The sequence below is a fragment of the Coregonus lavaretus genome, assembly GCF_964263955.1.
Source record: "Coregonus lavaretus genome assembly, chromosome: 18".
In the NCBI taxonomy this organism is placed as follows: Eukaryota; Metazoa; Chordata; class Actinopteri; order Salmoniformes; family Salmonidae; genus Coregonus; species Coregonus lavaretus.
Window position 1 is genome coordinate 3,243,053 of NC_140005.1, and position 27,877 is coordinate 3,270,929.

At 44.9% G+C, this 27,877-nt stretch overlaps 1 protein-coding gene across 1 annotated transcript in view; it reads left to right on the forward strand.

Moving 5' to 3' along the window:
• Positions 1-54: 54 nt before the first annotated feature.
• Positions 55-27,877, forward strand: part of nin (ninein (GSK3B interacting protein)) — a 64,112-nt gene continuing 36,289 nt past the window's right edge. The window contains exons 1-4 of the mRNA XM_084181845.1: positions 55-351; positions 10,586-10,795; positions 21,567-21,672; positions 23,695-23,846. Coding sequence (XP_084037971.1) covers positions 10,607-10,795; positions 21,567-21,672; positions 23,695-23,846 — 447 coding nt within the window. The 5' untranslated portion in view covers positions 55-351; positions 10,586-10,606. The remainder of the gene's footprint in view (positions 352-10,585; positions 10,796-21,566; positions 21,673-23,694; positions 23,847-27,877) is intronic.

Consider the following 27,877-nt stretch of genomic DNA (forward strand, 5'->3'; position numbering starts at 1 on the left):
ACGCGTCCGTGCGACTGGAGAGCTGTTCAATGCGTCACCACCCCTTCCTCTCTGAGGAGCTTTTCAAAATCCGAAAGGAGAGATGCAGTTGACTCAGAAGGTATTTTAGACTACTGAACGAGAACAAACCGTTTGACAACACAGGTATAAAATATAGTAGGCTACCTTGGTTACGCTAGCCCCAAATAAGGAGTTGAATCATCAAGTTTCGGAAGGGGTTTATTTGAGAGAAAATCAAAACCTCTTTTTTTAAAGGAAGGACGGACCGTTGTGAAACTTCTGTAGCGGTCTCCCTAAAATTCGACCAGAGAAGAGGGATAGGCAGCCTTCGACTCAGTGGAGTTTCTGTGGGTAAGTCTGTAGCAACTGTAAATTGTTTTTATATATTTAGTATGTCAACTTACTTGATTGCCTACCAGGCCTGTAGGCTATAATGATCACAAAAGGCTAATAAAGAGAAATAATCTAGTTTAGCTTCTGTAGCCTGCCGAGCCCCCGCCGACGACATTTCAACGTGTTCTTCATGCAGCGGCCTGATTCACTTTTGCTTTCTTCAACCCCTTGTTAAATGTTTTTCCTTGCCTGGACATCGACATACCAGGCCGTTGTTTCTATGGTGATGCTTTGAGAAAGTTCCATATGAACACGTTTGCAAGGGACCACCAGTAGTGCCACGTTACAATGTATCTATTTTCCAATCACGTTGCTACAACGTAACAAGCAGAAAAGTTGATAAATCTGAATCCGTGCTTGGGTTATTAGGATATGAGTCCTTTGTCCCTAGCTAGCTGCCCAGGGAAGAGTAAAGTCGTCTTTGGATTTGTCAGATTACTAATATTAGTGTTAGATAAGTAGTATTTAGCTTCATCCTGTAATTTAGTTTTATATTGGTGCATGGTCATTGCCAATAAATACGTTTTGTTTTGTAAACATTCCCAGCCCAGTTGAACTTTCCCATTGAAGTGCTGTAAATATATTAAACGCAATGTAATTTCTAAAATGGTTATTTACCTCCGAATCATTACGTTATGCATCTTTTGTTTGTACTGGCATAGTACTGACGGCTTGTTGCACCTGTTGCCATGTTGTACTTGTTGACTCAACACACAGATGTTGTTTAATGAAGACTGCCTAGGTGACAATGTAAATCATTGACATTGAAATAATACTAGTTAACCTTTTTTATGAGATATATGGACACATTTCTACCTACACCGAAAATAACAGCACATGGTTAAATAAGTTTATGTGCAAATGTTAGGCAGTGTCCCAAATGGCACCCTTTTCACTAGGTATGTAGCGCACTACTTTTGACCAGATCCATATGGGCCCTGGTCAAAAATAGTGCACTATATAGGGAATAGGGTGCCATTTGGGGACACTGTTTTTGTCTGGCATGATGATTCTGAACCATCACAGGGATCTCTGGTAGGTCAGTAACTCAGTCAGTACTTCAGTCAGTACTTCAGTCAGTAGTTCAGTCAGTAGCCCAGTCAGTAGCCCAGTCAGTAGCCCAGTCAGTAGCCCAGTCAGTAGCCCAGTCAGTAGTTCAGTCAGTACTTCAGTCAGTAGCCCAGTCAGTAGCCCAGTCAGTAGTTCAGTCAGTACTTCAGTCAGTAGCCCAGTCAGTAGCCCAGTCAGTAGCCCAGTCAGTAGCCCAGTCAGTAACTCAGTAACTCAGTCAGTAGCCCAGTCAGTAGCCCAGTCAGTACTTCAGTCAGTACTTCAGTCAGTAGTCCAGTCAGTACTTCAGTCAGTACTTCAGTCAGTACTTCAGTCAGTACTTCAGTCAGTAGCCCAGTCAGTAACTCAGTAACTCAGTCAGTAGCCCAGTCAGTAGCCCAGTCAGTAACTCAGTAACTCAGTCAGTAGCCCAGTCAGTAGTTCAGTCAGTACTTCAGTCAGTAGCCCAGTCAGTAACTCAGTCAGTAGTTCAGTCAGTACTTCAGTCAGTAGCCCAGTCAGTAACTCAGTCAGTAGTTCAGTCAGTAGGCCTACAGGGAGTGGGACGACCAAACATATGATGCAGCAGGTGTCCGGATTAACCTCGTCTTCTGATTCCCCTGCTCCAGTCTACTCTGCCTTGGTCCTGATTCTGTAACGGACAGCTGTCAGTCTACAGTCCCAATGACCCGCTGTATGGGGTCAAACCCTTTTGGAGCTGCTGTCAATCTACAGTCCCAATGACCCGCTGTATGGGGTCAATCCCTTTTGGAGCTGCAGGTCTATTTTGCTGACAGCTTAGAGCCTACGAGACAAATGATCAAATCAAAACGTGTCAAATTAAGGCCTGTAGAGAATGACTGCTGATCCAGGATCAGTTTGACCTTTTAGATCATAATAAATACTTTTAATATTATTATATTATTTATATATTATTATAAATACATTTTATATGGACAGATTCTAAATCAGCACTACTACTCTGAGTTGCTTTGTGGATACGCGCCCTGGTCTTTGTCTTGGGTTTTTACTGTGATCTTATGAGGGTAGCTGGGTAGGGGATTTAATGTGTGATCCGCTGGCCACGATGCTAAACTAGCGATCACGGTTCACTTGAATGAGATCAGCTGCTGAGATGTGCAGATGCAGAAGCTGAAAAAAGAAATGATTATGGACGCGTCCCAAATTGCATCCTATGGGCCCTGGTCAAAAGCAGTGTGCTGTATGGGGGGAATAGGGTGCCATTTGGGACAGGCCGTATGGTTTGGACAGCCCATTGTCTTGAGTTGAATAAGGACTCTCAGATCTGGCTGGAGGAGCTGGAAGAGGAGGGGACACCTGGCTAATGCTGGCTTCTATGAAGGACAATGATGACATCACTATGACAACAAGCAGCTGGAAGTGGTGGGGGGGGGGGGGGGGGTGTACCAAAGCTACTAATCTCTATCTGGGGTAGTAGTGTGTTTACATACGTGTGTGTGGTGTAGGAATGGGGGGGGGGGGAGGGGTTTGAAATAAGTTCACTATTTGAATAGTATCATGAATTTTTGTCGGATATTCGAAATACATGTATGTTTTGTTTTACTTCCGTTTTTTTAACCCGAGAGGCTGGCGCTCGATTGCTGCAGCTGCGGAGGTGCCGGTGAGATGGGAGCGGAGGCAGAGAGAGAGACTACTCGGCTACAGCCAAGACTAGCTAACTTGTAGCAGCCACAATCTTTATTTATCATCCCATAGAACAGTGCCTGTCTTGACTGGAGGAACCTAGAGAACCTAGACAGCTATAGCTAGCTAGGCTAATTTGAGGCCACATTTAGCGTTTTCTCCCCAACCCCATTCAGATAAAACAGCCTACCTGTTCATTGCTCCTTGTAGCCTACTCCTTCTCCATTTCACTAACGTTTAATTCCGTAATTTTATTCCATCTTACATTGCACTGGTGAACTCTCACTCCGTTGAGCCTCTTTGCCGCAACAACAAGCTACACGCGTGAAGGCTAACGGACGGCTACCATTCTTTTTTATATGGGGCGCATCTCATTAAAACGACAAAACGAAATTGAAAAGTTTGTTGTTTTATTAAATTAATAATTTGAAATGTCATGGTACAGTATATCAATGTCACATGGATATTTTAATTTAATTTAGAAAAAGCCTTTTTCAGTGTTAAAATAGGCCTATATGTCTTTTTTTGCGAAAAAAAAAAAAAAAGAATACTCACACAGGTATTCGAATAATAACGTCCGTTTCGGATATACGAATATACGAATAATAACGTCCGTTTCGGATATACGAATATACGAATAATAACGTCCGTTTCGGATATACGAATATACGAATAATCGTGCACATCCCTAGTGTGAGGGTTATGTGTTTACATACTGGGGTGTCACTGGGGTGTCACTGGGGTGTCACTGGGGTGTCACTGGGGTGTCACTGCTTGCTGGTAGAGTTTGTTCAGTCCAGAGGAAGTATCCTTTATTCTTTGTCTAAAATGATTGGATACTAGGAGTCTTCCTAAAATACAGAAGACAGCAACACCAACAAAATTGACATCATTTTAAAATGAACTTCAGATTTTGTGACATTATACTCTGTGTCTGTATCTATGATATTAACTGATCTTTATGATATTAACTGATTTTTGATTTATACTCTGTGTCTGTATCTATGATATTAACTGATCTTACTTTGATTTTATTGTTGTGTCAGTCAACTTGACCTTAGGTCTCAGCATAGTCCAGGCTCTGTCGCAGCCGGCCGCGACCGGGAGACTCATGGGCGGCGCACAATTGGTCCAGCGTCGTCCAGGGTAGGGGAGGGAATGGCCGGCAGGGATGTAGCTCAGTTGATAGAGCATGGCGTTTGCAATGCCAGGGTTGTAGGTTCGATTCCCACGGGGGGCCAGTATAAAAAATATATATATATATGTATTCACTAACTGTAAGTCGCTCTGGATAAGAGCGTCTGCTAAATGACTAAAATTTAAAATTTAAAAATTTAAATAGTCCAGATGCAATAATTAAAGCTGAAATCACATAAAAAGGTGAAACAGCGCCACTGTTTGCCCCCAGGTTAATAATGGGTATACTATGGTTAGGTTAATAATGGGTATATTAAAGGTTAATAATGGGTATACTATGGTTAGGTTAATAATGGGTATACTATGGTTAGGTTAATAATGGGTATACTATGGTTAATAATGGGTACACTATGGTTAGGTTAATAATGGGTATACTATGGTTAGGGTAATAATGGGTATAATATGGTTAGGTTAATAATGGGTACACTATGGTTAGGTTAATAATGGGTATACTATGGTTAGGTTAATAATGGGTATACTATGGTTAGGTTAATAATGGGTATACTATGGTTAGGTTAATAATGGGTATACTATGGTTAGGTTAATAATGGGTATACTATGGTTAGGTTAATAATGGGTATACTATGGTTAGGTTAATAATGGGTATATTAAAGGTTAATAATGGGTATACTATGGTTAGGTTAATAATGGGTATACTATGGTTAGGTTAATAATGGGTACACTATGGTTAGGTTAATAATGGGTATAATATGGTTAGGTTAATAATGGGTATACTATGGTTAGGTTAATAATGGGTATACTATGGTTAGGTTAATAATGGGTATACTATGGTTAGGTTAATAATGGGTATACTATGGTTAGGTTAATAATGGGTATACTATGGTTAGGTTAATAATGGGTACACTATGGTTAGGTTAATAATGGGTATACTATGGTTAGGTTAATAATGGGTATATTAAAGGTTAATAATGGGTATACTATGGTTAGGTTAATAATGGGTATACTATGGTTAGGTTAATAATGGGTACACTATGGTTAGGTTAATAATGGGTATAATATGGTTAGGTTAATAATGGGTATACTATGGTTAGGTTAATAATGGGTATACTATGGTTAGGTTAATAATGGGTATACTATGGTTAGGTTAATAATGGGTATACTATGGTTAGGTTAATAATGGGTATACTATGGTTAGGTTAATAATGGGTACACTATGGTTAGGTTAATAATGGGTATACTATGGTTAGGGTAATAATGGGTACACTTTGCAGACAATTGGAGGTCAGTAAAGTATAACAGATCAGGAAATGAAATCCCTCTAACCTTGTGTAGCCAGTAGCCAGGTTACTATTTCCAGTCTATGTAATACTTTGCATATACCCTGTGGGCCCTGGTCTAAAGTAGTGCATATTTTACCTTTTTTTTTTTTTTTTTAGTCATTTTTAGCAGACGCTCTTATCCAGAGCGACTTACAGTTAGTGAATACATATTTTTTTTATACTGGCCCCCCATGGGAATCGAACCCACAACCCTGGCGTTGCAAACGCCATGCTCTATCAACTGAGCTACATCCCTGCCGGCCATTCCCTCCCCTACCCTGGACGACGCTGGGCCAATTGTGCGCCACCCATGAGTCTCCCGGTCGCGGCCGGCTGCGACAGAGCCTGGATTCGAACCAGGATCTCTAGTGGCACAGTTAGCACTGCGATGCAGTGCCTTAGACCACTTTACCTTTATTTAACTAGTCAGTTAAGAACAACATTCTTATTTACAATGAATAGGGCGCCGTTTGGGACGTGTCCTATGGCGACTGACCTCAGAGTGCAGGTGGAGCCGTTGCTGCTCCGGTCAGTGATGTCATAAAGAGCTGAGTTGGGTTTTGACTGTCTGTCCTTCCCCGAACGTGGCCCTGCGTGACCCTTCCCTGCACTCGCTCAACTCCTCCGCCTGGAACCGGCTAAATGAAGACAGATTAGTGGAGCCTTTAGCCCTCTCCAGTCTACGCCTGTAGAAGTGTTTCTGTCTCATTTGAAAGACTCACAAAGTTTTATGCATGGTATTATTTTTAATCATATAATATATAATAATCATTTTATTTAGCAGACGCTTTTATCCAAGGTGACTTGCCCCCAACGAGCCTGGGACATTCTGACCATGTCTCTCTCGAACCCCCAACGAGCCTGGGACATTCTGACCATGTCTCTCTCGAACCCCCAACGAGCCTGGGACATTCTGACCATGTCTCTCTCGAACCCCCAACGAGCCTGGGACATTCTGACCATGTCTCTCTTGAACCCCCAACGAGCCTGGGACATTCTGACCATCTCTCTCGAACCCCCAATGAGCCTGGGACATTCTGACCATGTCTCTCTCGAACCCCCAATGAGCCTGGGACATTCTGACCATGTCTCTCTCAAACCCCCAACGAGCCTGGGACATTCTGACCATCTCTCTCGAACCCCCAACGAGCCTGGGATATTCTGACCATGTCTCTCTTGAACCCCCAACGAGCCTGGGACATTCTGACCATATCTCTGTCTCGAACCCCCAACGAGCCTGGGACATTCTGACCATGTCTCTCTTGAACCCCCAACGAGCCTGGGACATTCTGACCATGTCTCTCTTGAACCCCCAATGAGCCTGGGACATTCTGACCATGTCTCTCTCGAACCCCCAACGAGCCTGGGACATTCTGACCATGTCTCTCTTGAACCCCCAACGAGCCTGGGACATTCTGACCATGTCTCTCTCGAACCCCCAACGAGCCTGGGACATTCTGACCATGTCTCTCTCGAACCCCCAACGAGCCTGGGACATTCTGACCATGTCTCTCTTGAACCCCCAACGAGCCTGGGACATTCTGACCATATCTCTGTCTCGAACCCCCAACGAGCCTGGGACATTCTGACCATGTCTCTCTCGAACCCCCAACGAGCCTGGGACATTCTGACCATGTCTCTCTTGAACCCCCAACGAGCCTGGGACATTCTGACCATATCTCTGTCTCGAACCCCCAACGAGCCTGGGACATTCTGACCATGTCTCTCTCGAACCCCCAACGAGCCTGGGACATTCTGACCATGTCTTTCTCGAACCCCCAATGAGCCTGGGACATTCTGACCATCTCTCTCTTGAACCCCCAACGAGCCTGGGACATTCTGACCATGTCTCTCTTGAACCCCCAACGAGCCTGGGACATTCTGACCATATCTCTGTCTCGAACCCCCAACGAGCCTGGGACATTCTGACCATGTCTCTCTCGAACCCCCAACGAGCCTGGGACATTCTGACCATGTCTTTCTCGAACCCCCAATGAGCCTGGGACATTCTGACCATCTCTCTCGAACCCCCAACGAGCCTGGGACATTCTGACCATGTCTCTCTCGAACCCCCAACGAGCCTGGGACATTCTGACCATCTCTCTCGAACCCCCAACGAGCCTGGGACATTCTGACCATGTCTTTCTCGAACCCCCAACGAGCCTGGGACATTCTGACCATGTCTCTCTCGAACCCCCAACGAGCCTGGGACGGTCTTTGTCGTTGATCCTGTCACTAGCTGTTAGCACAAGTAGCAACAGTCATCGAAATAATGACACAAGCAAGAGTATGAAAGAGTCGCAGGAGTAAAATGAAATCAATCAATCCAGCGAGATTTAAGTGACAAGTGGATTTTGCACCCCTCAAATACGGGAAATAGACAGCTGAAAAGACAGATCCTCAGGTGGGCGGGTCTTTGTTGTAATCAGAGAGGAGGAGGAAGAGAGAGGCGCAACTCAGCAGAACATCTATCTCCCTCCAGCAGGTGACTTCACACACAAAGCAAGGAGTTTTTATATGGAGGTCAATGAAAGGGTGTCGAATTTGGTCAACAACAAAAAAATGAATGGCTTATTTGCTACGTGAGGTTTATTTGATCTAATAGAAGTTTGGTAATGCTTAAGTTGTAATGAGTGTACTGATATAAGTAGGATACGTGACATCCCGGCAACTTGGAGAATAATGTCTCGATGGCTATGCGTACAGTATTCATGGCATGAGGCTAGTGGCGTAAAATCTCTCTCCAATGAATACAGGAGGTTGACGTCAACAACCCTCATCGAATATTCAAAAAAGGATTACAATAATTAGATGTGTCCACCAATCCGAAGAAAGGATAGGTGGGAACTAGACAGCCCGCCATGCCGCTTTGTGGACAAAGACTCCCATTGTTAGGGCGGAGAGACGTATTCATCTTATCAACCTGCTAATTATTAGAATCAGGTGTGCTAGATTAGGGTTGGACCAAAAACCTACAGGACGGAGGCTCTCCAGGAACAGGGTTGGGCAGTCCTGGCTTAGATTGTTGACAACATGTAACCTATATTTCGTCTCCAATGTTTATTGAAAACAGAAATGTGCAGAATGAGCACTCTAATACATCGCTACAGTTGTTGGTTAGCTAGCTAGCGAATTTCAGCCATATTAGCATTGACTTGACATCAGTCAAAACACCTCAAAACAAGACATGGGATCAAGAACAGGATAAAACTAGCTGAAACGAGCCGCCTGCGATTCCCCACATGGCAGCTTCTTGCTATTGTTGCTAGCTTTCTGGCGTGTGCATCGTTTTCGTGACGTTTAACCCGTCTATATGCACTGACTAAATCACTGGTTGATTAGTTAGTATGGTATGGGTATTACCCCTATTCCTCTTGAAGCTTGTATTTTTTGGTATATTTACTCAATATTCTTTTTTCCATCACCTCTGAGCTAAATAGCAATGATTTTAGCTGTTGTGAGGTTTATCTTCGATATAAACTTTTACTACTGTGCAGATACACATCAAATATATTCTGTAAATTAAGTAAGTTCCTTTGCTTCAAACGGCATCCCATCATGTGTCAAAGGTAATGCTTCGTTCTTTATGGCATCTCGTTGTGACATGAGGCATCCCAATGGCATGGCCAAGCCCCTGCTGTGGGCTGTGTAAAGCCTATGCGCTGTATCCACCTGGATGCATCCCAAATGGCACCCTATTCCCTATATAGCGCACTACTTTTAACCAGAGCCCTCAAAAGTAGTGCGCTAAATAGGGATTAGGGTGTCATTTGGGACGCAACCCTGGCTGTCTCATCATCCAGGAAGGCTGATTGGATTAGGGAATGACGCTTGTGTGTAGTGGGCTGTAGATCAACCTCCCCCAGTGGTGGGTACAGGCTGGTGAGGCTGCTCGTACTATGGATGTTTCCACCCTCGTCGTAAGTGTCTTGCTATAGGTGTAAACTGGTGTTGGAATGTGAACTCATTATTGTCTTGGCTAGGTTTTTTAGGATATATATATATATATATATATATATATATATATATATATATATATATATATATATATATATATATATATATATATATATATATATATATATATATATATATATATATATATATATATATATATATATATATATATATATATATATATATATATATATATATATTCCACAGGTGCTCTGGATAATCGTAGTAGCTGCCTGTGTGTGCAGGGCAGGGTGCTGTTAACCCTGTCGTTACCAGTCTCTCTGTCCCCAGGGCAGCGTACTGTTCTATGAAATAACTACGCTAACCCTGTCTCTGCTTGTGTCTGTGTGTCCCTAAGACAGGGTGCTGTCTGTCCTAACCCTGTCTCTGCCTGTGTGTCCAGGGTGCTGTCTGTCCTAACCCTGTCTCTGTGTGTCCAGGGTGCTGTCTGTCCTAACCCTGTCTCTGTGTGTCCAGGGTGCTGTCTGTCCTAACCCTGTCTCTGTGTGTCCAGGGTGCTGTCTGTCCTAACCCTGTCTCTGCCTGTGTATCCAGGGTGCTGTCTGTCCTAACCCTGTCTCTGTGTGTCCAGGGTGCTGTCTGTCCTAACCCTGTCTCTGCCTGTGTATCCAGGGTGCTGTCTGTCCTAACCCTGTCTCTGTGTGTCCAGGGTGCTGTCTGTCCTAACCCTGTCTCTGCCTGTGTGTCCAGGGTGCTGTCTGTCCTAACCCTGTCTCTGTGTGTCCAGGGTGCTGTCTGTCCTAACCCTGTCTCTGTGTGTCCAGGGTGCTGTGCTATGGAGTATGTTATTATTATGTGGTTCTTTCTTTCTCTTTATGTATATCTGTCTCTCTCTCTAACTCTCTCACTATAGAGGGAGGGAGAGAGGGATCTATATCTCACTCTCTGTGTGTGTTCAGGGCAGGGTGCTGTACTATAACTGTGCTAACTCTGTCTCCAGGGCAGGGTGCTGTCCTATAACTGTGCTAACTCTGTCTCCAGGGCAGGGTGCTGTACTATAACTGTGCTAACTCTGTCTCCAGGGCAGGGTGCTGTCCTATGGGATGGATGACGGCCAGCAGGATCAGTACGAGGAGCGGCTGAAGGAGGTGTTTGAGAGTTTCGACGCCAGCGGCGCCGGGTCGCTGTGCCCCGAGGAGCTGTCTGACCTGTGCCAGGCCCTGCACCTGGAGGATTCCACCCCCGTCCTGCTCCATGCCCTGCTGCAGAACCAGGACAGACTCACTGGCAGGGTAAGCCCTACACACTGGGCCTGTTCATTAGGGTCAGGAGAGAACGGACTGAAACAGGGAGGGACTACCAGAACTTTGTCTAATAAGAAACAATTGTTTTTTGTTTTTTGTTGTAAAACGTTTTTGCTACGTTTTGCAAAATGGTGTGCACTAATGAATACGGCCCTGCTACAGGTCACGATATGGTCAGCGTTAAATGAGTGTTAATGTTAGCTCTGGTGTTGTTAGTTCACTGGCAGGGTAAACCCCCCTCCTCAGGATATAGGCTACTCTGTGGTTGTCTTTTAGCGTAATGCTGTGGTTGCATGAACCTGGGTTGGAGAGTTAGGTAGTGCGCGTTTTTAAGGTGTCCAATCAAAAAATGCGTATTTTGACCAACGGGTAAAATAATATGTTTAATTGTGTAGATAATCCTCTGAGGAAACCAATGGTCCAAGCCTCTTGTATTTTATCTTAATCCGTTGAACAGTTATTGGAGTTTCTAGCCTTTTGTAGGACGGCCAGAATTAGGGTGACTAAATCAATGGAGGCCAGAGGAAAGAAAGTGGTAAAACAAATTGGGGAAAATTGCATAATAATAATAATATGCCATTTAGCAGACGCTTTTATCCAAAGCGACTTACAGTCATGCGTGCATACATTTTTGTGTATGGGTGGTCCCGGGGATTGAACCCACTACCTTGGCGTTACAAGCGCCGTGCTCTACCAGCTGAGCTGGATTCTGTGGGGGAATGAAGGATACCTGACAGGATCACTTGTCTATTGAATTATTCATATTTTTCTCCAATCCGCAGGACATAAAACAAAATAGATAAGAGGTAAGATGGATATTGATTTTGAGACATGACATATAGTATTTTCTTATTTGTGCAATATGATTTTCTATTCCTGTTCTTTTTCTAAGATTTCTCACCCCCCCCCCCCCAAAAAAAACAAGCGTATCTCCTGTGAAATGTCATCGGAGCGCTGAGCATATACCCAGCTTTTTATTTTCAAAGCCTTTTTACGTTTTAATTCAGTTCGTGTCACGCTAATTTAGCTTTTTTTTTGCGACCCGCGGAAAACAAACTTCGCATAACGAAGACCACAAAATGTAAAAATCCTCAAAAGCTGTAACGAGAAACCTGCACAGCTGTCGACAGAGCTCAGTGCTTATTATCGAATTCATTAGATTACAAAATCCAACTTTCTGGATATTATAACCAGGTATCCATCCAACCTTTTCATGCGAGTAAAGTACATTTTTCAGTTAACCTTCCAAATGTCGAAATACGCTCAATAAAGTGGGATCTTTTTGTGTTTTTAAATGAAATATGTGAGAAATGTCGGTGGAAAACGCTTTTATGTGGAAATATTTGTATAATAACCATCAAATTGACGTAAAAAACTTCACGCAATGACGTTGTGTGGTCCTCCCACTACGACTCGTCGGGAAAGCATGCAGTTTATTAGGGCTACAAATGAAGTAAGTTAACTTCACAGGGTGGTGAACGTGCACGGTGATGAGCTTGATGCGCCTTTCCAATAAATATCGAGGGTCTTGTTCTGGTGACGTGATGATCGACGCTTGGCTGCCGTTTGACAAATCAAAAATAATCTCTCCCCTTTTGTCCATAATAATCTCATCATGTAGGCTATACATGCGCTCTAGTCAACAGCGTGCAGATACAGTGCTGCCAATACCAGAGTAGGCACACTCGCTATATGAATATTTTTTGTGAGAAAACCATCAGTGGAGTTGAAAATCATTTTACGTTGACATTTTAGTCATTTAGCAGACGCTCTTATCCAGAGAGACTTACAGTTAGTGAGTGCATACATTTTTTTTTTCATACTGGCCCCCCCCCCATGGGAATCGAACACACAACCCTGGCGTTGCAAGCACCATGCTCTTCCAACTGAGCAACACAGGGCCAATGCGGTGGAAATCCATTTAACTTGTATTTTTTATTTGGTACATGGTAATTTAACCACAATTTTATGTGCACTATTTCATCAAGCACAGCCTTTTTATCGGCAACAAGTCAATTTGATGGAAACACATCTCTGGTGGGAAAATGCTCATATTGTTTTTATGCGAATCTTAGAATATTCGCATGAAAATATGTTTCCAATTGGATGGAAACCTACCTAAATGTTAATGATGTGTTAGAGAATGACCCCACTGAACGATTCACAACATGGATAATCATATTTGTCTTGGTAAAATATATTTTAAAACATAAGGTAGTGAAATTTCATCGCCAAAGCGTGTTTTCACCCACTCTGGAAACACTACAGTGTTTATTTACATTAGAATCTGTAGAATCACCAGCCTACAGTACATGAGACTACAATATGAGCTGAAGTTGTTTAATGTAGCTCCTGTCTCTTTTTGTAGTGAGATACAGGCTCTGTGTTTAGTGGGATACAGGCTCTGGGTTTAGTGGGATACAGGCTCTGGGTTTAGTGAGATACAGGCTCTGTGTTTAGTGAGATACAGGCTCTGTGTTTAGTGGGATACAGGCTCTGGGTTTAGTGGGATACAGGCTCTGTGTTTAGTGGGATACAGGCTCTGTGTTTAGTGAGATACAGGCTCTGTGTTAAGTGGGATACAGGCTCTGTGTTTAGTGAGATACAGGCTCTGTGTTTAGTGGGATACAGGCTCTGTGTTTAGTGAGATACAGGCTCTGTGTTAAGTGGGATACAGGCTCTGTGTTTAGTGGGATACAGGCTCTGTGTTTAGTGGGATACAGGCTCTGGGTTTAGTGGGATACAGGCTCTGTGTTTAGTGGGATACAGGCTCTGTGTTTAGTGGGATACAGGCTCTGGGTTTAGTGAGATACAGGTTCCACTCTGAGCTCTACTCCTATATTCAGAGAGCGGCTCTGGTCTGACTCTCTATAGAGTGGGTTTTTCAGGCACTTGAGTCCAGGGAGCCAGTCAGCCAGGGAGCCAGTCAGCCAGGGAGCCAGTCAGCCAGGGAGCTAGTCAGCCAGGGAACCAGTCAGCCAGTCAGCCAGGGAGCCAGTCAGCCAGGGAGCTAGTCAGCCAGGGAGCCAGTCAGCCAGGGAGCCAGTCAGCCAGGGAGCCAGTCAGCCAGGGAGCCAGTCAGCCAGGGAGCCAGTCAGCCAGGGAGCCAGTCAGCCAGGGAGCCAGTCAGCCAGGGAGCCAGTCAGCCAGGGAGCCAGTCAGCCAGGGAGCCAGCCAGGGAGCCATTCAGCCAGGGAGCCATTCAGCCAGGGAACCAGTCTCCTGGTGCTTTGTTAGCCTTCTTGTTAGACCATATCATTGGCCGCTTTCATCCCAGGTGTCTGTTGTCATAACAACCAGGCTAATCAACATTCACAATTGAAGTGGGTCTGTTTGAGAGGGTGCTTGATGAGGAACATGCCCCCCCCCCCTTGCTTTGTTAGGGCTGAAATAGGAATGACATGGGTTTCAGTGTATTTTTGTTATCGTGTATCCTCCATGTCTGGTCAAAATAAAATAGGACTCCATGATTATTGCTCCAATTTTATTAATGGTAGGTTCTAATTCACTCATAGCTGCCCACCGCCAAAATGTGGCAGATAGCCTATGAGTTACTTTGTATGGGTGGGTGGATGGATTCCCCCAAAATAAGCCCACATTACTCATAACTAGGGGTGTAACGGTTCACCAAAGCCAGGTACGAATTGCGGTTTTGGGGTCATGGTTCGGTTACGGTACAGCGGGAAAATGAAATGCCAACAGTTGCTGTAGTACATTTTGTTGTTTATTTGGTAAAAGATGCTAAACTAAAAAGCACCCTATTTTTGTGGCCCAAGTTTAGCTTCTGTGACATCATTCACAATGTTCCTGGCATTGCCTTTTGTGAAAGGGATTGTTATGGCGGGCCTTTTAAGTAGGCCTCTCAAGTTGCTTTATCTTGGCCAGGTCGCAGTTGTAAATGAGAACTTGTTCTCAACTGGCTTATCTGGTTAAATAAAGGTTAAATAAAATAAAATAAAAAATTTTTTTAAAGAGATCTTGGACACGTTTCGAAATGGACCTGGGGCTTTCCCACCCGGACCCGATATGCATAAATAAATTTTTTAATATAGAGACCCATTCCAATCAATGCAAGATATGTAAACATTATTAAAGTGACTAGTGTTCCATTTCTTAAAGTGGCTAGTGATTTCAATAGGCAGCATGCAGCCTCTAGTGTGCTAGTGATTGCAAGGTGATATGTGCGGTGGATTTTCTCTACGCTCTTGTGGCCATTTTTGATCTGAACGAACTGTGCCTCGAGTATGTCAACAGAATCAAGACTTTAGACGTTAATGTTAATTATCCTACATTATAATTGTCAAACAGCCTATATTTAGCGACCAAATTCTGGCGCTGTAGCCAATATGCATATAACCTAGACTACAGTTTTACATGTAGGCTATTTATTTATGTAGGCTACATTTATGCAAAATAGATTTAAATATTATTCCAATGTTGGCAGTTTTTATTTTGTGAATTTCTGGCTCAGTTGACAGCATTTATCTATTTCAGTAGTAGGCTACTGTTAATAGCATTTATACAACGGGTGGGTCTAATCCTGAATACTGATTGGTTAAAACCGCATTCCAGTTACCACCGGCTAAATCTATGACGTTAGAATGCCTTTTTACTCTGTTCCATCTGACTGCGTAATCCACAGTCTCATCAACCCTGGCAAGACATTTATAAAGTTGATCTCCACTATAAAAAGCATCTAGATGCAAAAAAAGATTTAAATATTATTCCAATGTTGGCCATTTTTAGAAGCAACTCTACTAGACTATCAAATGATAATAGTAATGATTGATTGATTAATAGTAGAATAAAACTTAAAATACTGGACTCATGATTGATTTCCATCTGGCTCCAGAAGGATGGGTGACTGGGACATCAGGCTGCTTGCAGCCACACCTAAATGTAAAAATGTAATGAAATAAAATAAGCCAAAAAGCAAACTGTTGGGCCTTCTTTTTTTTAAATGTTATACTCCAGTTGAAAATACAATTATTTTACATCAATTTTAACTTATATTAACACTATTTCACAATGTTTAACATTGTGTTAACACCATTTCACAATGTCTTCTGAGAAAAACATATGTCTTAACCATTCACTATCAATCACTTCTATAGTTTAGATTAAATCATTTGGTGTGATGAACCAATAACAAAGGGAGAAATGCAGAGAACAAGGTAAAGAAATGTTACCATTTAGATTGGCATTATGGAGACGCCTATTGGAAAAATGTGGCAAATCCTCTCTTGCTGCTGAAAATGTGTTTTGGTCTAGTTTTCAGACCTTGGTGCCAGGTTTTGAGTGGCGATTGTACTGAAATTGTTTGCTATTCCTGGCAACCCTGACTGAGAGGGAGAGAGGGAGAGAGGGAGGGAGGGAGGGAGAGAGGGAGGGAGGGAGGGAGAGAGAGAGAGAGAGAGAGAGAGGGAGAGAGGGAGGGAGAGAGGGAGGGAGAGAGGGAGGAACCAACCATACCAAGTCGACTCATGCTATTAGACTAACACAGCGAACCTCCCTCCCTCCCTCCCTCTCATACTCCCTTAAAAGACATTCGCTTGAAAAATGAGAAAAAAAAACGGCAATAGTACTGTTTGTCCATTTTTGAGACGCCGTAGCCAGTATAAACTTCCTCAAATTAGTCTGAATTAATCTAACATCACATCGAGAAATCGGTCATTAATTTTGACGTTTTTGTTGAGGAGATCTTAGTCAAACAATTTTACATCTAACTAAGATGGATGCATGGAAACGATCAGTCTTGTTGAATGACAACAAACACTTCAATGAAGAATCCCTACTGTTGACCAATCACTGACGAAGGGGCGTAGACTTCGGCTACCGAAAAAACCTTTGCCGAAGACCAAAACGGAACAAAAACGTCACAAAATGTTGTCATAATACACTATACATTACCAGTCAAAAGTTTGGACACACCTACTCATTCCAGAGTTGTTTTATATTTTTACTGTTTTCTACATTGTAGAATAATAGTGAAGACATCAAAACTATGAAATAACACATATGGAATCATGTAGTAACCAAAAAAGTGTTAAACAAATCAAAATATATTTTATATTTGAGATTCTTCAAATAGCCGCCCTTTGCCTTGATGACAGCTTTGAACACTCTTGGCATTCTCTCAACCAGCTTCACCTGGAATGCTTTTCCAACAGTCTTGAAGGAGTTCCCACATATGCTGAGCACTTGTTGGCTGCTTTTCCTAAACTCTGCCGTCCGACTCATCCCAAACCATCTCAATTGGGTTGAGGTCGGGGGATTGTGGAGGCCAGGTAATCTGATGCAGCACTCCATCACTCTCCTTGGTAAAATAGCCCTTACACAGCCTGGAGGTGTGTTGGGTCATTGTCCTGTTGAAAAACAAATGATAGTCCCACTAAGCCCAAACCAGATGGGATTGCGTATCGCTGCAGAATGCTGTGGTAGCCATGCTGGTTAAGTGTGCCTTGAATTCTAAATAAATCACAGACAGTGTCACCAGCAAAGCACCCCCACACCATAACACCTCCTCCTCCTCCATGCTTTACAGTGGGAACTACACATGCAGAGATAATCCGTTCACCCACACCGCGTCTCACAAAGACACGGTGGTTGGAACCAAAAATCTCCAATTTGGACTCCAGACCAAAGTCACATTTCCACCGGTCTAATATCCATTGCTCGTGTTTCTTGGCCCAAGCAGGTCTCTTCTTCTTATTGGTGTCCTTTAGTAGTGGTTTCTTTGCAGCAATTCGACCATGAAGGCCTGATTCACACAGTCCGCTCTGAACAGTTGATGTTGAGATGTGTCTGTGACTTGAACTATGTGAAGCATTTATTTGGGCTGCAATTTCTGAGGCTGGTAACTGTAATGAACTTATCCTCTGCAGCAGAGGTAACTCTGGGTCTTCCATTCCTGTGGTGGTCCTCATGAGAGCCAGTTTCATCATTGCGCTTGATGTTTTTTGCGACTGCACTTGAAGAAACTTTCAAAGTTCTTGAAATTGTCCGTATTGACTGACCTTCATGTCTTAAAGTAATGATGGACTGTCGTTTCTCTTTGCTTATTTGAGATGTTCTTGCCATAATATGGACTTGGTCTTTTACCAAATAGGGCTATCTTCTGTATACCCCCCTACCTTGTCACAACACAACTGATTGGCTCAAACGCATTAAGAAGGAAAGAAATTCCACAAATTAACTTTTTAAGGAGGCACACCTGTTAATTGAAATGCATTCCAGATGACTACCTCATGAAGCTGGTTGAGAGAATGCCAAGAGTGTGCAAAGCTGTCATCAAGGCAAAGGGTGGCTATTTGAAGAATCTCAAATATAAAATATATTTTGATTTAACACGTTTTTGGTTACTACATGATTCCATATGTGTTATGTCATAGTTTTGATGTCTTCACTTTTATTCTACAATGTAGAAACAAAGAGAAACGCTTGAATGAGTAGGTGTGTCCAAACCTCTGACTGGTAGTGTACATACACAAGAATACATATAAAAGATCACAACATACTATCCCTTCCCTCTCATATCCCCTGTTGGCCAAAATTCTTACTCCTGATCAATAGAAGGAAACTGTTCAAAAAAGGAAATTAAAGGCTGCCATCTCAAGAAAGTTGTCAGTACAACCTATCAAAGTGTATTTAATTTTTTCTAAGTGTAGAAAATACATTAGATCTTTCAACCAGGCTGATACAGTGGGAGATTTTGGGGATTTCCAATTGAGCAAGATCTGCCGGCGGGCTTTGAGGGAAGCAAACGCCACCACGTCTGCTTTACTTTTAGTGAGGCAAGAAAGATGGAACTCCAAATATAGCTATCAAAGGACAAGGCTGCAGGTCAATATCTTGAATTTTAGTGAGAGTATTTAAAAAAAACGATGACCAATACTCAGACAGCTTAGAACATGAGTAAAACATATGTGTGGTCTGCCGGAGTGATTGAACATCTACTCATAACCACCTCCCAAATGTGGCATATATGAGTTTCTTTGTAGGGAATAGGATAAATGTATGGAAGGGTGGTCATTGTCCGTGCACTGGTAAACACGTGGGGACTGGGGAGGGGGAAGTGTTAGCGGAAGCACTGAAGCCGACCCATGGACCAGGGTACCCCGCAACAATACAGGACCAGGCTACCCCCCATCAATACAGGACCAGGCTACCCCCCATCAATATAGGACCAGGGTACCCCCCATCAATATAGGACCAGGGTACCCTCCATCAATATAGGACCAGGGTACCCCCCCCCCCCCCCCCCGCCCCCATCAATATAGGACCAGGGTACCCCCCATCAATATAGGACCAGGGTACCCCCCATCAATACAGGACCAGGCTACCCTCCATCAATACAGGACCAGGGTACCCTCCATCAATATAGGACCAGGCTACCCCCCATCAATACAGGACCAGGGTACCCCCCATCAATATAGGACCAGGGTACCCCCCCCCCCCCGCCCCCATCAATATAGGACCAGGGTACCCTCCATCAGTATAGGACCAGGGTACCCTCCATCAATATAGGACCAGGGTACCCCCCCCCCCGCCCCCATCAATATAGGACCAGGGTACCCTCCATCAGTATAGGACCAGGCTACCCCCCATCAATATAGGACCAGGGTACCCTCCATCAATATAGGACCAGGGTACCCCCCCCCCCCCCCCCCCCATCAATATAGGACCAGGGTACCACTCAACAATAAAGGACATTTACATTTACATCATTTAGCAGACGCTCTTATCCAGAGAGACTTACATATTGGTGCATTCAACTTATGATAGCCAGTGGGAAAACCACCTTTAAAAAATAATTATGGTGGGTGGGGGTAGAAGGATTACTTTATACTATTCCAGGTATTCCTTAAAGAGGTAGGGTTTCAAGTGTCTCCGGAAGGTGGTCAGTGACTCCGCTGTCCTGGCGTTGTGAGGGAGCTTGTTCCACCATTGGGGTGCCAGAGCAGCGAATAGCTTTGACTGGGCTGAGCGGGAACTGTGCTTCCGTAGAGGTAGGGGAGCTAGCAGGCCAGAGGTGGATGAACGCAATGCCCTCGTTTGGGTGTAGGGTCTGATCAGAGCCTGAAGGTAAGGAGGTGCCGTTCCCCTCACAGCTCCGTAGGCAAGCACCATGGTCTTGCAGTAGATGCGAGCCTCAACTGGAAGCCAGTGGAGTGTGCGGAGGAGCGGGGTGACATGAGAGAACTTGGGAAGGTTGAACACCAGACGGGCTGCAGCGTTCTGGATGAGTTGTAGGGGTTTAATGGCACAGGCAGGGAGCCCAGCCAACAGCGAGTTGCAGTAATCCAGACGGGAGATGACAAGTGCCTGGATTAGGACCTGTGCCGCTTTCACGCCAAGGTTCTTTGCACTCTGGGAGGAGGACACAATGGAGTTGTCAACCGTGATGGCGAGATCATTGAGCGGGCAGTCCTTCCCCGGGAGGAAGAGCAGCTCCGTCTTGCCGAGGTTCAGCTTGAGGTGGTGATCCGACATCCACACTGATATGTCTGCCAGACATGCAGAGATGCGATTCGCCACCTGGTTATCAGAAGGGGGAAAGGAGAAAATTAATAGTGTTTTGTCTGCGTAGCAATGATAGGAGAGACCATGTGAGGATATGACAGAGCCAAGTGACTTGGTGTATAGAGAGAATAGGAGAGGTTCTAGAACTGAGCCCTGGGGGACACCAGTGGTGAGAGCACGTGGTGCAGAGACAGATTCTCGCCACGCCACCTGGTAGGAGCGACCTGTCAGGTAGGACGCAATCCAAGAGTGAGCAGCGCCGGAGATGCCCAACTCGGAGAGGGTGGAGAGGAGGATCTGATGGTTCACAGTATCAATAAAGGACCAGGGTACCCCTCAACAATAAAGGACCAGGGTACCCCTCAACAATAAAGGACCAGGGTACCCCTCAACAATAAAGGACCAGGGTACCCCTCAACAATAAAGGACCAGGGTACCACTCAACAATAAAGGACCAGGGTACCCCTCAACAATAAAGGACCAGGGTACCCCTCAACAATAATGGACCAGGGTACCCCTCAACAATAAAGGACCAGGGTACCCCTCAACAATAAAGGACCAGGGTACCCCTCAACAATAAAGGACCAGGGTACCCCTCAACAATAAAGGACCAGGGTACCACTCAACAATAAAGGACCAGGGTACCCCCCCCACTACCACCAACAATAAAGCAAGAAAGGAAACCCCCACCTAAGCCAGCGGTCATCCGCCTGGCAACAGAACACAAAGAGAATCTCCATAACTGTTGGACAAGGGCCAGCTGCTGCTGCTTCAGAAGTGTTTGTGTGTGTCCTCCTTCCCTGTCATCCAGGGCCACCCCCCTCCTCCACCCTGCATTCACAGGATTCAATGCAATTCACTGTTAGGAATGTCATGACCGATTTTTTTATTTATTTTATTATCTGAGTGATGTTTTGGCTTTCCTACTTGTTGAACACCTTGCGTCTTTATTACGAGAGAACATTCAGAAATACTTACACCACCAAAGCTGTCATCAAGGCAAAGGGTGGCTACTTTGAAGAATCTCAAATATAAAATACATTTAGATTTGTTTAACACTTTTTGGGTTACTACATGATTCCATATGTGTTATTTCATAGTTTTGATGTCTTCACTATTATTCTACAATGTAGAAAATAGTAAAAATAAAGAAAAACCCTTGAATGAGTAGGTGTGTCCAAACGTTTGACTGGTGTACTGTATGTCTCAATGAAAAATGTTGTATTTTGTGTTGCAGGTTGATTTTGACCAGTTCAAGAATGCCCTGATTCTGGTGTTATCGACCAACGTAGCAGCAACACCTGCACACAGTCAGGAGACAACATCCACTCTGCTACCACCAGGTAAGGAAGGATTCGTGACAGACGTCGCTGTTCTTGTTCAACGGTATAGCAAACCCTCACTGGTCCTTGATCTCGCGTCCTCTGTCTCCCAAGCACGTGTGACCTCCCTCTTGACAATGCCTTAGCTTTTAAAGAGAAACCTGCACCGCTATGTCAACAGAGCTCGGTGCTTATTATTGGATGTATTAGGTTACGAAATCCTACATTTTTGGATATAAAGTTAATGATATGTTAGAGAGAGAACCCACTGAACGATTCAGAAACGAGGCATTTCAAGCTGAGGAGTGACGATACCAATCCAATTAGGCTATGGATGCAGTTGTATTTCTGGAATGAATAGCAATGCATTGAAGAAGTCCTTTTATATTCGAGTTACGAGTCTCTTCGCAGTGCCAAAAGTTGTTGTTTAACCATTTTTTTAAAGCTAGATTTCATGACAGTGTTGTAAAGCTAAATAGATCATCCAGTTCTCTAACATCTGCTGCTTCAGCTAGCATGTTGAAGTATGCAACCGAGAGATTTTCTGACAATAAAGTCACAAGTGGTCGAGTCCAAGTCCGAATCACCACTGGTTGAGTAAGTCAAGTCATGAGTCATGAAAATCGTGACTCAAGTCCGAGTCCCGGACTCCGAGTACTACAACACTGTACAATACTAACCATGTCAAATATAGAGCTGTATGCCGCGTCTGTATTAAACCCAACATACTTGGACAAAGCCAAATACATCATGGGCCGTAAACGACCAACGGACTGAAACTGCTGTTTGAGCTGTCATTGCTGCTACGGAACATGGAATCAATGTATTATCTTTCATGTGTATTTAGATTCCTATGACCATACAGTTTAGGGATCTGTTCTGTCTCGCTTGAATAAGCATTGTATTAAATGAAGAGTCCTTAAGTGCCCTGTTTGGGTTGTGATGTAACACAAGCTGTACTCCGGGGTTCAAACGGTGCTGACTGTTCTGTGTTTACAGTCTGGTTCTCACCGGATCAGATGTATTAAGCCACCTGAGTGTCAGTGAGGGCAGAGAAACTCCACTACAGCCCTGCCAGGGAGGTGGGAGGGGGGGGGGAGGGAGGGAGGGAGGGAGGGAGGGAGAGGCCAGGCAGTGTGACAGAGTGGAGAGGGGGGAGGGGGAGGGAGAGGCCAGGGATGGGGGGAGGGAGAGGCCAGGGATGGGGGGAGGGAGAGGCCAGGGATGGGGGGAGGGGGAGGCCAGGCAGTGTGACAGGGAGGGAGGGAGGGAGGGGGGAGGGGGAGGCCAGGGATGGGGAGAGGGAGAGGCCAGGCAGTGGGAGGGAGGAGGGAGGGGGGAGAGGCCAGGCAGTGTGACAGGGAGGGGAGAGGAGAGGAGGGGGGAGGGGGAGGCCAGGCAGTGTGACAGAGTGGAGGGGGTGGTTGACTCAAGGGGAGAGGCGAGGGAGGATGGGGGAGGGAGGGGAGGGCAGAAAATCTAGCCAGGCAGTGTGACCGAGTCCATGGGAGAGGAGGGTGACTCCAGGGCGGAGGAGGGGCGAGGTGGGTGACTCCAGGGTGAAGGAGATGGGAGTAGGGTGACTCCAGGGAGGAGTAGAGGGGAAGAGACGGGTGAGGCTGTGAATGAACTTGGGCTTTGTAGTTACGTTGCACTTATCTTGGCATTACGTTACCAAAAGAGAGGGTAGAGAGAGAGGAGGCAGGTAAGACTTACTTAAGAAGGATTACTAAATCGGTGCCAGAGAGTTAGAGAGCGGTGAGTCAGTGTTTAACTTTTAGGACCAGGAAATCACCCTACCTTAAATATGACTGCACTTCAAATCCCTGTCAGTTGAGCTAATGTGTTCTGAGTCACAGTCTGTGTCTGAATGGAAGTGAAAACATTGACTACCTGTGTCCGATCAAGGTTTTTCATTCATCCTAAAAGGAAAAATGTAGCTTATTAAATGATGAACCTTTTGGAGAAGTAGTGACCGGAGACAATAGCTAAGGTTTAGACGTGGATTTAATGTAATTCTCATCACCTTCTCCTTCTCCACAGACTCACCAGTCCAAGCTAAGTTTGTACGGGGTAGTAAACGCTATGGCCGACACTCTACACCGGAGTTCACAGAGACCATCGCAGACTTCTCAGACGCTACAGGGCAGGACCCAGAAGATCACGAAGACTCTTCTGTGCCCAGGAAACGTGAGGTAAACACCTGCCTACTGAGAATGGATGAATATACTCATATTCGTCACCTCAGTTTCAACTCTTGATGTTATTAATTACATACGGTGTCACCACGTTCTACCAGTCAGATCGTTGTTGGGCTTCGGTTGTCCTTTTACTGCAAACACACAATGATAAAGACATGTAACCTATCAACTAAAATACAGTTGATGTAACATTGTTCTGCATATTCCATGATCTCCTCTCTGCTTTCTACATGTCAAGCGTTTTGACTATGGACTATAGGTACATCAGACACCCTCAGACGCTGTACCAGGAACTGCCTGTATCACAAGGCTACCTGCTGTCATTCTCTCTCTCTTTCCTGGTCTCTCTCTCTCTGTCCTGGTCTCTCTCTCTCTTTCCTGGTCTCTCTCTCTCTGTCCTGGTCTCTCTCTCTCTTTCCTGGTCTCTCTCTCTCTGTCCTGGTCTCTCTCTCTCTGTCATCGTCTCTCTCTGTCCTCGTCTCTCTCTCTCTCTGTCCTCGTCTCTCTCTCTCTCTGTCCTCGTCTCTCTCTCTCTCTGTCCTCGTCTCTCTCTCTCTCTGTCCTCGTCTCTCTCTGTCCTTGCATGTTGTGTGTTTCCCAGCAGTCTGGAGGAAGGTTGAAGGCTGATAGGAGCGTGTTGGTGTTATTCTTAGATAATCAGCTTAGTGCTATGCAAGCCAGATCTTTAAATGAAATGTGGACACACACACACACACACACACACACACACACACACACACACACACACACACACACACACACCTCTAACACAGAGCCTTCACAAGGCTCAACTCTGGCTATTCTCAACTATGTCTATCTACTAGTTGCCTATATATTAATAACAGCAATGCTAACGTATGCCAGTGAACTTAGATGATCAATGCACAGTCAACCCAGGTTCAATTATACAAGGTTGTTGTGGTGTTGGTAAGCCGTTACTGTACTTGAGCAGAAATAGCACCTCTTGTTTTGTCGTTGCTGATACTGTAGGACAACACCTACCAGATTGATTCAGCTATGTTAGCAATAGCATCAGGACAATGATTGACTAATATCATGCTGTGTGTGTACACTGAATAGGAACCATAGGAACCAGGGAACTTTAACCATAGGAACCAGGGAACTTTAACCATAGGAACCAGGGAACTTTAACCATAGGAACCAGGGAACTTTCAACCGTGGTGTGTGTGTGTGTGTGTTCACTATGCTGCCAGTGTTGTGGTGGTCAAGGCAACCACAGTGTTTTATCCCACGCCACATCTTCATGTTGAGACAGGCCAGGGATGGAGGGGTGGGGGAGTGACCGAGAGGGAGAGAGAGAATCATGGAGGAGAGTAGAGGGAGGGAGAGAGAGAGAGTCATGGGAGAGGACAGAGAAAGAGATGGGAGAGAGAGTCATTGGAGAGGAGAGAGGGGGAGAGAGAGTCATGAGAGGAGAGACCGAGAGGGAGAGAGAGAGAGAGTCATGGGGAAGGAGGAGAGGAGAGACCCTGCTAGAGCTGCCCTGGTCAACTGTAAGTGCTGTTATTGTGAAGTGGAGACGTCTAGGAGCAACAACGGCTCACAGAACGGGACCGGCGATTGCTGAAGCATGTAGCGTGTAAAAATCGTCAATCCTCGGTTGCAACACTCACTACCGAGTTCCAAACTGCCTCTGGAAGCAACGTCAGCACAATAACTGTTAGTCGAGAGCTTCGTGAAAGGGGTTTCCATGGCCGAGCAGCCGCACACAAGCCTAAGATCACCATGCGCAATGCCAAGCGTCGGCTGGAGTGGTGTAAAGCTCGCCACCATTGGACTCTGGAGCAGTGGAAACGCGTTCTCTGGAGTGATGAATCACGCTTCACCATCTGGCAGTCCGACAGACAAATCTGGGTTTGGCGGATGGCAGGAGAACGCTACCTGCCCCAATGCATAGTGCCAACTGTAAAGTTTGGTTGAGGAGGAATAATAGTCTGGGGCTTTTTTCCATGGTTGTGGTCCTCTGTAGCTCAATTGGTAGAGCATGGCGCTTGTAACACCAGGGTAGTGGGTTCGATCCCCGGGACCACCCATACATAAAAATGTATGCACACATGACTGTAAGTCGCTTTGGATAAAAGCGTCTGCTAAATGGCATATTATTATTATTATTATTATTATTATTATGGTTCGGCTAGGCCCCTTAGTTCCAGTGAAGGGAAATCTTAACACTACAGCATAGAATGACATTCTAGACGATTTTGTGCTTCCAACTTTGTGGTAAGATTTTGGGGAAGGCCCTTTCCTGTTTCAGCATGACAATGCCCCCGTGCACAAAGCGAGGTCCATACAGAAATGGTTTGTCGAGATTGGTGTGGAAGAACTTGACTGGCCTGCACAGAGCCCTGACCTCAACCCCATCAAACACCTTTAGGATGAATTGGAATGCCGACTGCGAGCCAGGCCTAATCGCCCAACATCAGTTCCCGACCTCACTAATGCTCTTGTGGCTGAATGGAAGCAAGTCCCCGCAGCAATGTTCCAACATCTAGTGGAAAGCCTTCCCAGAAGAGTGGAGGCTGTTATAGCAGCAAACGGGGGACCAACTCCATATTAATGCCCATGATTTTGGAATGAGATGTTCGACGAGCAGGGGTCCACATACTTTTGGTCATGTGGTGTATCTCTGGTCTGTTGTGTAGGCCTTTACTGCATTAGTGTGACTTTCACATTTTCACTCTATAGCAAATGCCCCAAATATTTATGATGGTATGCAGACTGCATACCAAGGCTGCTCTCTCTGTATATGTAGGTTGGTAAATTGAGACTACTCTCTGTAGATGGAGGTTGGTTGACACTGACAAGGACAAACAGGGTGAGACACTGACAAGGACGAAGCGACTAATCTTGGATTGTTTCCCTACAGGGCGGCAGGCATCTTGGATTGTTTCCCAGGTAGCTTAGCGGTTAAGAGCGTTGGGACAGTAACCGAAAGGTTCGAATCCTGAGTCGACTTGGGTGAAAAATCTGTCTGTGCCCTTGAGCAAGACACTTAACCATAATTGCTCCTGTAAGTTGCTCTGCGTAGGAGTGTCCGCTAAATTACTCCAATGTAAATGTAATGGCACCCAATTCCCTATATAGTGCACTAATTTTGATCCTATACAGTGCACTACTTTTGACCAGAGCCCTAAAGTAGTGCACTATATAGGGAATAGGGTGCCATTCTCTGGTCTAAAGTAGTGCACTATATAGGGAATATGGTGCCATTTGGGATGCTGCCGTGGGTTGCGTTGAACAATGTCCAGCCTCCAGCCTGGTGCACCAGCAGATGAGGAAGGGTCAGGGGGCTCTTCCTGATTTGGGAAGGGCTTTTTTTGGTGTCTGACAGTGGAACAATGGGCTAAGCCCTCCACCCCTCCCTCACAGATGCCTATACACCCAGAGATGGAATAAAGAGTAGCAGAGACCCATCTGTTCTTCATTCCTTCACTGTGTTTCCTTCCCAGACAATAGATGGCTTTAGACGCCTGAACACTGCCACAACACAATAGATCTCTAACCACCTTCCTGAAATCACTCTTCAGACATATGGGAACTGTGGAATTATTATTCTGCTATTTACCATATTTATTATTACAACCAATTTCACTCTTTTAGTTTGTAAAAAGTGACCTTATATATTTTGTGATGCAGCATACATATGTCTATGATGTAGATTGTTCAAGTCAAAATCTAACTTTTTTAGGCTCACTTTGAGAATTGTCCTTAAAATGCAAAAAAGAAAAAGAGTGAAAAAGAGGGTGAGAGAGAGAGAAATATAGTAAGAGGAATGTGAGGGTTTTAGTCCGCTTTGGATCGGTCTCTCTCTCTTTTAATTCTCTGTTCTGGTTTACCATCTCTAGCTTCACCTTTGACCTTCAGAGGGGCCCGTGCCGTCACATTAGCTCTGTTGTCCTGTTTGGTTGGACACACAAACCCTGCCTGCTGCTGTCCCCACCCAACCCAACCTAGTCTCAACCTCGGTTGATGCAACAACGACGTTTTGGAGACTGCTCACTAGC